Source organism: Fusarium redolens, assembly GCF_020744475.1.
Source record: "Fusarium redolens strain MPI-CAGE-AT-0023 chromosome Unknown BKA55scaffold_33, whole genome shotgun sequence".
Classification (NCBI taxonomy): Eukaryota; Fungi; Ascomycota; class Sordariomycetes; order Hypocreales; family Nectriaceae; genus Fusarium; species Fusarium redolens.
In genome coordinates this window covers 94,339-105,898 of record NW_025763696.1, presented here as the reverse complement: position 1 = coordinate 105,898, position 11,560 = coordinate 94,339, and the positions used below count along the sequence as shown (strand labels likewise).

Genomic DNA, 11,560 nt, shown 5'->3' with positions numbered 1-11,560 from the left:
TGTTCTGTTCTATTCTGTTCTCAAGAGTACATCTGCATTGAAGAATGCTTTCGTTGGTAACCCTTGCGGACTGCATGAGTGAAAGCTGGTTGGGTTCGCGCAAGTCAAGCAGGAGAGAATGACCTCAACCAGGAAGAGTCTATACACGAGTCTTGCATGAGAATCTCTAATTTTCTATCTGGTTTCTCGCAGATTCCCTTTAGCTATCACCTCTGATCTCGAAGTGTCCAGGCCTTCAAGCTGTCATCTACCCCGAATCTCCATCGCCATGTGAGTGAGCCTCCTGCAACCATCCAGTCAGGCCTTGGCAATCTCAACCGATTAAGATTCTTCAGCGTCCCTCTGAGTGTTTGTTTTGTCTGGAGCGAGACTGACTCCCCTACGCAAATATATGACTGATCGGCGCAAACTCAATGTATGTGAGACTCCGGCAATCATGGGTCACCCAAGACTCTCTTCAGGTTCCTGGATCAGTTGAGCTCGAAATTGCTGAAAATACCTCTGCGTCTCGAGAATCAGAGCATTCAACTCGTTGGGGTTGTTGGAAGCGGAAAGGTTGCACCACCTGACGCTTAGGCTGTCATGTCTTTGGGTCAAAGTAGCATCCTCGTTTGAAGTAGACTGGTCCTCTTCCCCGATATCTAGAGGATAGGATTCTCTTGTCATGGAAAAATTCCCTCGGTCTGATTCTTCATGGACGCAAAGTTCTGCATAGTAGTTTGGACCATGCGGCGGCGGCACTGGGTGATCAACGTGACTTTGACAATGACGAGTGGCCTGCCTTCTCAAGAATGGCTTTAGGTGTGGGGGCAGTGTAGAGGTATCGCTTATATGCTGGCTGCATGGCATTTTGGGTTTCATGGACACCGCGCCGCTGGTGTCATTGTGAGATACAGAATTCTGGTATAGAATATCTCTTCGGATGATATGCGGCTTTTCGTCATTTCTTAGCTGTGCCAAATGAGTCTCTTTCATGTTGAACGTCGGGTGATATTGCCCTAGGGAGACATTTTGCTCTCCCTTGATGGCAGAGCACTTGTGGTTTCTAGTTCATAGTGTCAATCCATTAGGCCCAAGTTGATACAAGCTGAGGAGGTCCTGACCTAAGTTCCGGCTCTGTCCCGTAGCGCTGTTATGTCAGTTTGATATGTAGCCAGGAGTGGTAGTTGCTCACATCACGAGAGTTCTAGCTGTCAAGCCCATAGACCGACATGACGATAAGTCACAGAAAGTCGCCAGATATTTTCAGTCTATCAAAGTTAGAACAAGAGGGAGAAAGTGCAATAGGGTACTAGGTTGTAAAAGATCTGCCGTTGTCCTGTTGGCTTAAGTATGCGTAAAGTTTGGGCATGCAATTTGCCCTTGTCTCTGCATTAGCCTACAGCTGCAACTCGAGACTCGGTCAGGCTACCAAGTTGGGTTCCGTAGTCACTATCCTTGCCAGTCTCAACGCCACAATGAACGATATCTGTATGACTCCAGAATTCGGCATCCGCTACCCTCTCATTTCCATGCGGAAGAGTCAAGTACCATGCACGACGCGCAATATAGGGGCGGAGGAGGGACAAGGGGGGGGGGGGGGTGGCGTCAGTCATGGTGATTCCGATACAGGCCGCATGAAGAGCCAAGAAGCTCTAAAGATCAACAGGCCAATAGGCTACTGCACCCGCCCATGTTTTGTTCCCATCCTGTCGGACATGCCGCGAGAACGTAGACTTAGAATGTCGGGAATCTAATTTTACATTGGTATGGCATGGAAGTGTCCCTGCAGTGGCCTCTCGTATGCAGTTGTGAACCAAGTCAGGGACTTTCCGTTATCCCTGACCTTGTGTCACGGCTGTCACCTGGCACGACCGTCGATCATGGCCTATCAGCCTTAGTATGACCAGAAAGCAGGGAAAGGCCCTGAGTTGAGCTTCTTAGCCCTGTCCCTCCTTATTTTTGGGTCGTTTGGCTCAAGCCTGTGCCGCGTTTGGGTGACGCAACCACCAGCAGGCTGTCGACCTCGAACCTCCCTAGCGAGGTCGTTTAACCGTCATGAGTTGGAGATCTACGCCGTCCGCACGATCACAGCTAGAACTTACAGCCAGCCTTGCGGACGACACTCCGCGCTTTTTGCCAGTCTCTCCCGACGACCTTCATAGAATTGCATGAAATGCTGCATCACTCTTCCATCACTAAGTACCGCGTTGGCCTCGCTGGAGGATACAAAGAAGATAATCGAAGCGCTCGGCTGCTTTTATCAAGAGGACTACGACATAGGACAGAGAATCGATGCAATCTTCCGTGATGATGACTACTATTTCCTGATCTTACATTCGCCAAAGTCAGCACATTCAAAGATGAGGTACGCGTCCCCTCTAATGTCCATTCTAGTGCATATTGAAGAGTGTAGGATATTTAGTCCTGTTATCGTGTCCTTTTTGTCTCAGAATGCTCCCTATATACCGGATTCGATCATATGATCTTCTGCGACGCGCCTGGAAATGTGTCAATTCGCGCGTAGCCTCACGCTACGACATCAGTATTAGACCGTCGAGGGCTTTGCCAGAGATGTGGCTTTCTTATGGTGATCAATGATATGGCACAAATATAGGGGTCCATGCGAATTCGAGCAGGTGCGATGTGCCACAACAGCTTATTCAAACTATATTGAGAGATTCAATTCTGTAGTATCTTATGGGTTTCGTTTAAGATACAGCTCGACTCGATGATACTCCAGCTGCAATAGGGTTAGCTTTACTAGATGTTGGCGAAGAATTACTTACAATTTCTTCACGGGATAGTTTCACTACTGTGCCTCTCGGTTCTGTATTACCCATAACTATCTGACAAATTTGTTGCATTTCTTGCATTGGAGTCCCATTATATTCAAAGGTCTTAACCCTTATCAGTCTAAGACTCTTGAGGTAACGCTTTGGGATGACGTAGCTCGATGAGATCTTTAGACTCTGAAGGCTTTTGCAACAACGGAGAAGGTTAAGCGCAAGAGTCCAATTCTCGCCCCAACTGTAATGCAATTTGACTTTGCGAACAATATCAAGTGTATTCTCTCTTGCATATGAAATAAAATAAGGCAGGTCGTTTGTTGGAAGATTGAACAAAAGCTCATGTGTGTTGTAAAGCCAGGAAATAGTGCAATTGCTGATGCATTTATTGGCATAAAGCAAATTGCGGATATCCCGGTATGGTAAGGGTTTTGCTAGGGTGTAATTGATTTGAATTGACATTGGATTAGCAGTGTCATGAAGGTAGTCAAATATCATATAAAGAAGCTCTGTTGGCAGGCTGTATAAATTAGCCATTGTTGGTTGTGACGGGTGATCAGAGGCACATGAGAAAGAAATAAAAACTGGAAAAGGTTGATTTTTGCCTGGAGGGAAATTGATGTTCGCTGGAAGCAAACCCCTGTACCTTAATCAGCATCTGCACCTTCAGGGTGTTGCTGTCGGCACAGCCGGCTGTGCGGATGGCCCACGCCGACCTTTTGGGGTGAGCAAAGTATCATGCAATAGTCCGAAGCCCTTCTCCAGACCTACAAAGCATCAGTCACGGCCTTGGCATTCCCAAAAGCAGCCAAAGCGCGCCCAGGTTGCAACATCTACTCTGGCATCGCACGTAAGGGTAAGGTAGAAGATCCTCCGACATACAACGCAAGCACGTCAGATAAGTGCATTTTGCGGAGGGAATTCGCCGGGTCCGTACAACTGTGGCCTGTGCGGCGCTTCTCCATTATCAGAGAGATGATAATAAGAAGGTTTATAAGAGCGTCTGTGCAAGATGTCAAGGATATGAATAGGGGTTCATACATTCTCAATGCATCGACACTGAGTCATTATTCCGTAGTCCGTGAATAATTAGCCCTGTCATTATTCCCTGCGACTTGCCTAGCCTCGCGGCGATCGAATCCCGAACGTGCGTACTGCAAGTATGGCGAGTTAGCCTAAACCTGATTAGGAAACGTATCGCGCTTGATAACTATTGGTAGATGCACTTAGTACCTCGATGTAAAAAGATTACAGAGTCTGTGGGATGTATTACTGTTAGTGTTTGTTCTGATGTCTCTGAAAAGACTGGGGCAGAGGCCAATCAGACTACCTAGCCCATGGTTCAGCAATCCAGTTCGTCGACGTTACATTGTTGCAGCTCTTACAACAGTGCCTTAAACCTCCTCAGTTCAAACCCTCTTGTTATATCTTACACCAAATCAGCATCTCTTTGGTTTTATTTATTTATTTATTTATTTTCTTTTCATATTATAAAAATCAATATTGAGTTTGTTTCCTGAACATCCCCCATTTCTATTGATGTCACTTATGACAGTGCTTACTCTGTTCCTCGAGGTTTTGATGACAACATGGAAACTCTTCCACCTCTTTCAGAATTTCTAGCAATGACCTTCAACACACCGCCTCCATTAGATCCCGGTGTTGGGCCTCAGTCGGCCACTCCGGCTACTCATCATGCTTACGGTACGGACTTCTCAGAACCTCTTAACTCTCACATTCCTGTCGAGCATACTCCGACCGTCGCTTCAGCAGCTCTGCTCAACAGAAGCACAAATACCAGCTCTCCGGTTACCCAACAGTGCTGGATATCTGGAACAACAATGGCCAGCTCCCCTCACCAGTATGAAGTTCAGACAACAAACAGGAAACCCCATATTGCCTGCTCTATATCTGGCCCTCTCCCTTCACAACATGTTGAGCAAAAGAAACCCAGGATCCAGTCATTTAAAGGCTATAGGTGGCGGCGTCCTTATCGAGGGCGCCCTGGATCGTGGTCAAACCGAGTCTGTCGGTATTCAAAGTGTGGCAGAACCGAAACGATCCAAGGGAGGTCTAATTTGGAGGACGGAAAGGCCTATACTAGGCGTGGTTCGGTGTATATCAAGATACCGCAGGAGAAACACGCGTAACAGCAGCGGTTATATTTATGGATTCATTCAACTCGAACTACTTAGTAACGCTTCCTAAATATAATTCCTGTTTGAACTGACCACTTGGATTATATAAAGCCTGGAGATGTGCCTAGGAGGTTGTCCATTGTGGAATTCTGCCAGCATTAATTCTTCGACTACAGTATCTATATTGTAGAGTATGTTGTATTCGCCTTGCTTTGTGATTTGAGGACTCCATGCTCATTTGACCGAGTAACTGCGCCAGTTCTCGGTGGTGAGGTCTCCATTGGCTTCTGCTCATACTTTGAAAGTGGCTGCCTATGGTAGCTAAGGAACATGAAGAATCCTTGCTCTGTCGATGTAGGACGCAAGTTTTCGGCAGTGGCCAAGTTTCGCGTGGCTCTGAAAGCCACTGGTCCATAGAGGCCGAGATAAGTCCTTGGTGATGAATCGTTGTCTGTTGCGACTATAGTCTCTGCTCGCAATTTCGGAGTTTGACCTTGCTGATGGTCAGGCGAAGCTCGTAGCTCGTAGCGCAGTTGGGATCGGAGTGGAAAGGCGGGTTGGGAAGAAGACGAGGGACTTGTCGAATGCTAATCCCAGATTCCCAAAGGTTCTTGCGAATGTAGTATACGCGGTAATGCGCGTAGGATAAATTCGGCCGGTCGGTTTCGTCGTGTTCCTTGGTGTTGTCAAGAACGATCAGTTATGCTTGTTTTAATAGCAAAGCTGAGCAAATGGTGTTTTGGGGGATATTGCTATAGCTGAAGTGTTGATAGTCATAACCTGTTGGCCCGTTCCTCGACTTCTTCGTCTCGACTTGCTCATCTGCTTGCTGCTATTCCCCAAGAGCGCGTGCAGCAGCTTTCACGTTGTCGTTGGTTGTCTTCATGAAGGCGGTGGGCTCTTATTCGTTCTCGCAGCCTCTCAATTTCGCCCATGGAGGCAGATGGATTGACGCGAGATGAGGCTGGAGATCTGCATCAAGAGCGCGTTAGTTGTGAGACGTATAATGTCTGAACACTGAGCGAGATGTGTTATTTGCAGTTGACAATTGTAGCTGAAAGCCAAGAAATTATAAATAATTAAATGAAAATATTACCTTGTCGCGATAACTTATAAATTCAATTATTTAAATATTAATGAAATATAATTGTTTTCGTGTTATTTTCGCGTGTCTGTTGGTCCTGCTGCCTACTTCCTATTGGTGGTGCGCTGCTGCAGACCGTGTTTTATTGTGCAATGAACAGTAAGTGAGGAGTTAAACCCCAAAACAGTCATCGCGCTCTGTGCGAAACATCAACCCAAACGTTTCCTTTTGCAGGGTCAAACCTAACTGGCCGCGGTTCGTTCAAGCAGCCAAGGTTACGGGTCAACTCGCCCTTAGGATCTTCATACCGTCATGCGTGCGCAGAAAACACGCAGGACAGCGCCAAAAGACCAGGGCCATCAACCTTCTCGACCTGTAAATGCGGAAGATGCAACAACCGATGATGTCGAGAAGCCCTCAGCTGAATCCTGGGACTCAGACAGCACTGATGAAGCGCGTAGTAGCGACCTTCACAAGAAACCAACCACATGGAAGAGACGAAGAACGGATGAGGAAAAGCAGCCTGGATGGTGGCCGCAGCAGTATGCGCCACGTAACAAAAATAACCGGACTCTCCTTGCAGGAATGAGAAGAATGATTCGAATATACAAGGAGGCGGGTCGCGACCCGAGAGATATGTGGGATGAGAACAGCAAAGACGGGTGTATGGTGAAGGCAGCCAAACAAACAAGGTTCGGAAGGCTTACGGCAGCCGTATTCCAAACCGTTAAACCTCCCTTCCCTATCACAAACCCCAATAAGAAGGGAGCGGTAGGTGCTGCTAAGCGACAAGCGATGTTAGAAGACAGGAGCGTCGCTGAAAGCAACTACTCTCCATCTTATCAAGACGAGAGTGATGACAACGTTGACCCCCGTTCGCCATCCAGTGTTATTGATGTCGACGACGATGCGGCATCTTTTCAGGCTGAAATATTAGCAGACTCCGTAAGGGGGACTATAGCTCGCCTGAATGACGATTCTATGCTTCGGAGTGACGATATATCACGATGTACAAAACTTCTTGATCTTACTGATGAATGGCATATTTTTGACCCTGGGTATCCGTCCGAGGGTTCAGTCCTCCAGCGCCTAGAGACCCGCGCAAACAACTTCGTTTTCTTTCTCATTGCGAAATGTCATTGGTCGCTTTGTCATCTGGAAAGAAAAAGCGGGCAACTGAATCATTTCAACTCGATGAGACACACTGAGATGCCGGTTAGTGGCCTTGTATCGTGGGTATCAGAACACCCGTCAATCAAGCCTGCTTGTTCCGTCACCATTCATGAGAAGGTATGTTCATATTTCACTTCGATGGGTTTATCTAACACGTACAGGACTGTCCTCAACAAGACGATGGTTTTAATTGTGGAATCTTTGCACTGGCTTTCTTACAGTCACTAGTCAATGGTGAAGAAATCCCGGCGCAAGTCAATGCCCGAGAACTTCGCACCTTTTTCGCTACGCATATTGAAGCTACTGGGCCATCGGAACGCGAGATTCCTGTCCAAAAGCTGTCATCCCCAAATCGTCAAATATCACTTGAACAGATCAACCCTGTAACCCGCAGCGTCAGCCTGCCCGCGGATTCCAGCATTCCATCATCCTTCTTGACCGAGTCTCACAAGTTCTTGAAGACCTGGAAAAAGGAAAAAAGCCGATTGGCAACAGCAACAACGACATTTGAGCAGAAAGCCATGGAGTTATCAACCTTGGAGGAAAATCTCACCTTTTATCAACAAAGACTTCAGAATGGCAAAGAAACAGTACAGGAACTACAAGAACAGATCAAAGAGTCTGAGAATACCGAGATCCTTCATAAGGACATCCAGGATTTAATAGCAAAACTTCCCCCTGCTGAGGGTAATAATTTTCAGAGCAAATGGCTAACTAAGCTGAGATCAAGTGCTGAGATCACAAATGACTTGATGTTGGCAGAAAGCAAGTCGCTGCCGAAGAAACTGAGCGACGCTGAAAGAGAGTACGATGAAACTCGCGCGAAGATAACGCAGCTAGAGAAACAAATTCAACTACACAGAAAGGGCTTGGAGGTAATAGGTAAGGAGATTGAGAAGACAAAGCAGGACTTGACCTACGTAAGTGAGGAGTGTGCTCAGATTGGGAGATTATAAGGTGTCATAGGATAAGAATAGCGATAGTAATTGAAGTAGAGGAGACTTGATGTAATTAATCAGGATGACACTTGAGTGATGACACTTGAGTGATGACACTTGAATGTTGACACTTTGAATGTTGACAATTGAATGTTGACAATTGAATGTTGACAATTGAATATTGACATTTTGAATGTCTGCATAATAGTTAACATCCTAGCATCCACGCCTCCTCTTTTTCGGGAACATGCGGGGTAGGACATACATCGTCCGCGGTCGACCGCGGCAGAACGTATGATGCTTACGCGTCATCAAGCGGCGGCCGCCACCTTGCACACAAAAAATCCAGCTGACCAATTAAACCATACCAAGTGGCTCTTCCCTTGGTCCGCGGGCTATCTCGATCGCGCGTCTTGCTTGGGTGCGTGATAATTCTTAATCCAACGATAACCGCGGGCTGACCGCGAGCGATGCCCTGCGCTTTCTCGTGCCTGTCGGTTATCTCTTCTCTGCCAACAATTCTCGAGTGCCAATGGACCCAATTTCTGGTGAAATGACTGGCCAGGCTCCCATTCAAGCGGGGTCCGGCGTCAGCATTCTCGAGCCAAACCAGACCATCAACGATATCACCCAAAAACTCTCAGGTTACCTTACGGCCACACACAGCCCGCCGTTCACAGCACCAGTTGGATTTGATGATGCCTTAAATGACCTCGGCTCACCAGACCCCATCGCGCAAGTCTTCCAAAGTCGAGGGTTTTGGTCTTGGCTAGCATATTTCCTGGCGACCAAAGATCCCAAGACTCAGCCGCCTCTATCCTTGTCTGGCATTCCATACGACACCCTCTCTGTTATTGCTTGCCATGTATCAGAGGTGCCAGTAGAAAAGACTCTTCTTAAGCGTATTCAGATCACGCTCTGGGTTGCTAGGCGAGGGGCATCGCGCCGTTGTGAGTAGCCGTGACTTGCTCGTTTGCGCACTTCTCTAATCGTGTAGCTGAACTGCGAAGGGCAGGGATTTCTGGCTTCCCTTCCTGTCCTTCAACCATGCCTATGCCATCCCCCGAACCAAACCCCCGCAAGCGACCGCGTGGCCAGTTCCTCGAGGATCCCGATGACCCAGCGCACGTCGCTCAGCGACCCAGATCGAACAACACGATCTCCGGTACCCCACGGACAGATACAACGAACTCGGTATATCACCCAGCTGCGGGCCAGCCGACCGAAGAGCTTCATACATTCGATCACCTAAGCCAACCGATGTTGAACGTTGACCCGCCAGATGGATACGCGTACCCCGACGCTCGCAGAATACCATCGGTCTTTCGCCCAGAGCTCGGTGACATGATTGCTCGGAACGGTCATAAAGCCTCAATATTTGCATCATTCCCACCCGATGCAGCCAAATGCCGTCTCCTCCTGAACATAGAGGCTGCAGAGGTGTCGCCCCTCGTAATGAGGCTCTACGGCATACAGATTGTTGAGATAGAACAGCAGAGGGCTTTCTCCCTTCCGGGCGGAGTAAACGCGGCAATATCCGGCTCGGTGCAATTCACAAAGACTAAACTCAGTCTCTTGGATGAATTATTTGGAGACTTGATTATTCAGGGAGTGCGAAATAGCCGACGGTATCTGGACGAAGTGGCGCAAGGTATCATGCTATCAAAATGCGTAAGGATGGAAGTTCCTGGCGCGGCTGATTGTCCGGCCCAAATCACCGTGACGATAAATGAGTTCGCTTTGAATAATATAATTACCAAACTCTGGCTATCTTGAGATCAGTCGCACTCTTTGTAGTTACTTCTTCCGAATCTCTCCTCCTGTTAAATAAGCCCACCAACCATCCGGTATTTCCCATTGCCCGGTGCTCTTCATCGGCTGCCAATCTTTCACCGGAGGCCCCTTGAATAAAGCTGTACTATTTCTCCAAAGCAACGTTTCTTGAGTATAAATTTTTGGCCCGACTTTGGTTGCGGAATCCCACATGTCGTCATTGATCGTATCACTAGGATCAGGGTCGTCAGGGTGCTGGTAAGATTAGTACTAAAATGCAGAAAAGGTAAGCGGAATTGATTGCGTGGACTTGCCTTTTTGGGAGCTTCCATTTTGCGTAGAGGACGAGGTCGCTCGCTTGTCTTTGGTTGCGAATGTAACAAGAAATGACCGTCTTGAAGGCCGTTTGTGATGGAAGAAGAGCTGTAACCTGGCGTCTTAGCTGACTGGGGTAGTCTGGCTGGGCATCAACATGGGCAGCAAGGTAATTGTCACGATTGCAGCCCGATCATCTTTGATGGCGAAGGAGGAACATGTTAGGCGAATCGACGGAATCGATACTGTGGCTGTGTGGCACAAGCTGGTCCCGCGCAAAAGTATTCCAGCCTTTGCTCTGCCCGCGGTGACTCCAAAGTGGAGACTTCTTGGTCCCGCTCCGCCCGCGGTCGCTCTCTGATGAAGATCTCGGACCCTTGCTCTGACCGCGGTCACTCGGTAGTGGAGATCTTGGCCCGGGCAGATGAGTGGGGTGCAGCTCAACTTGCAGGGATCTAGGCGTCACCTACGTTAAGTCGTCACCGTATAGGAGATGATATCACAGACAATTGTCAATTCAACGGCACCTCTATAGCGTCAATCACGGAATGCCTTCATGGATTCACAAAGGAGGCATCTAATGAGTTTGAAGCTCTTTCTGGCTAATTTTGAGTGCTCAAGTGACCCCAATGCCGCAGATTTGAAGTTACGCCTCTAACTCCCTTAATTGCTATGAGAATGGACTGTGGTATAGCTGAGCTTGTTGGAACTTCTCGGCTGGGGTAATAGTTGCTACATGCTAGGATCAAGCGGGCAGGGGTTTTGATATCACAGCACCCCATTCACGGGCCTGCTTTCAGGGGCATCCAGGCCGAGACACTCAGTCATGCGCGTTGGTCTGTAGGATGGACTGCATGGCAGTAGAGGGCCTCAAGATACAAATATCAGGTCCCCTTCCTATCTACCACTAAAATCTGCACATCTAAAGCAGCTCACGGTTGCCTTGGTTGCCTTGGTTGCCTTCTTTGCTTCCATTGACTGCTTACCGGTATCGATTGTCCTCCCTATCCACATTGGGCTCTTACATTTATCCCTTGTATCCGATTTGCACTTTTGATCCTTGGCTTAAGTCGAACCCCTGATCTTTTCGCCTTTGAGCAAACGTCGCAAATGAAGACCACCATCACCAGTAACCATAATGCAGAACTTCCCGAGATCTGCATTAACGATGGTGTCATTTATGTCACGACGGTAATAACAATAGTATGCCCTGCAGCCTGATTCTTAAGCTATCCGCTGATATCGATTAGACTGATCACGACACACATCCCAACAAAGTCTGTAGCGCAATACAGCGTACCGGTAACCAGGATGAGGCAGAGACCTCAAAAGCCCAGGGCGAAGGTTTCGGCCCGAGCCCGACTATAGGCT

The 11,560-nt window shown here is 48.0% G+C and overlaps 4 protein-coding genes across 4 annotated transcripts; 3 read left to right on the top strand and 1 right to left on the bottom strand.

The window, feature by feature from the left end:
• Positions 1 to 2,571: 2,571 nt before the first annotated feature.
• Positions 2,572 to 3,496, bottom strand: BKA55DRAFT_262456 (uncharacterized protein). The gene is made up of 3 exons (XM_046185430.1): positions 3,415 to 3,496; positions 2,769 to 3,288; positions 2,572 to 2,722 (listed from the first exon to the last, which is right to left on the bottom strand). Exons 2-3 carry the CDS (start codon positions 3,264 to 3,266, stop codon positions 2,678 to 2,680), a joined length of 543 nt encoding a protein of 180 aa, XP_046041348.1. The 5' UTR covers positions 3,267 to 3,288; positions 3,415 to 3,496; the 3' UTR covers positions 2,572 to 2,677.
• A 527-nt stretch (positions 3,497 to 4,023) lies between these two features.
• On the top strand, positions 4,024 to 4,976 carry BKA55DRAFT_720223 (uncharacterized protein). Its single transcript, XM_046200985.1, has one exon. The coding sequence runs from the start codon at positions 4,358 to 4,360 to the stop codon at positions 4,916 to 4,918; it is 561 nt and encodes a 186-aa protein (XP_046041347.1). The 5' UTR covers positions 4,024 to 4,357; the 3' UTR covers positions 4,919 to 4,976.
• A 1,038-nt stretch (positions 4,977 to 6,014) lies between these two features.
• BKA55DRAFT_262193 (uncharacterized protein) lies at positions 6,015 to 8,149 on the top strand. The gene is made up of 2 exons (XM_046185429.1): positions 6,015 to 7,280; positions 7,325 to 8,149. The coding sequence occupies exons 1-2, from the start codon at positions 6,303 to 6,305 to the stop codon at positions 8,117 to 8,119; spliced, it is 1,773 nt and encodes a 590-aa protein (XP_046041346.1). The 5' UTR covers positions 6,015 to 6,302; the 3' UTR covers positions 8,120 to 8,149.
• A 505-nt stretch (positions 8,150 to 8,654) lies between these two features.
• BKA55DRAFT_529765 (uncharacterized protein) lies at positions 8,655 to 9,877 on the top strand (the record flags this gene model as incomplete). Its single annotated transcript, XM_046189099.1, has 2 exons — positions 8,655 to 9,055; positions 9,112 to 9,877. The coding sequence occupies 2 exons, from the start codon at positions 8,655 to 8,657 to the stop codon at positions 9,875 to 9,877; spliced, it is 1,167 nt and encodes a 388-aa protein (XP_046041345.1).
• Between the last annotated feature and the right edge of the window lie 1,683 nt (positions 9,878 to 11,560).

What these genes read in the sequence shown, in the direction of transcription:
- BKA55DRAFT_262456 (XM_046185430.1), bottom strand. Translation starts at nt 3,266, where the DNA reads ATGATATTTGACTACCTTCATGACACTGCTAATCCAATGTCAATTCAA. An exon ending in AACTATCCCGTGAAGAAATT is followed by an intron (nt 2,723 to 2,768) that starts GTAAGTAATTCT and finishes ACCCTATTGCAG; the next exon opens with CTGGAGTATCATCGAGTCGA.
- BKA55DRAFT_720223 (XM_046200985.1), top strand. Translation starts at nt 4,358, where the DNA reads ATGGAAACTCTTCCACCTCTTTCAGAATTTCTAGCAATGACCTTCAAC.
- BKA55DRAFT_262193 (XM_046185429.1), top strand. Translation starts at nt 6,303, where the DNA reads ATGCGTGCGCAGAAAACACGCAGGACAGCGCCAAAAGACCAGGGCCAT. An exon ending in CCGTCACCATTCATGAGAAG is followed by an intron (nt 7,281 to 7,324) that starts GTATGTTCATAT and finishes TAACACGTACAG; the next exon opens with GACTGTCCTCAACAAGACGA.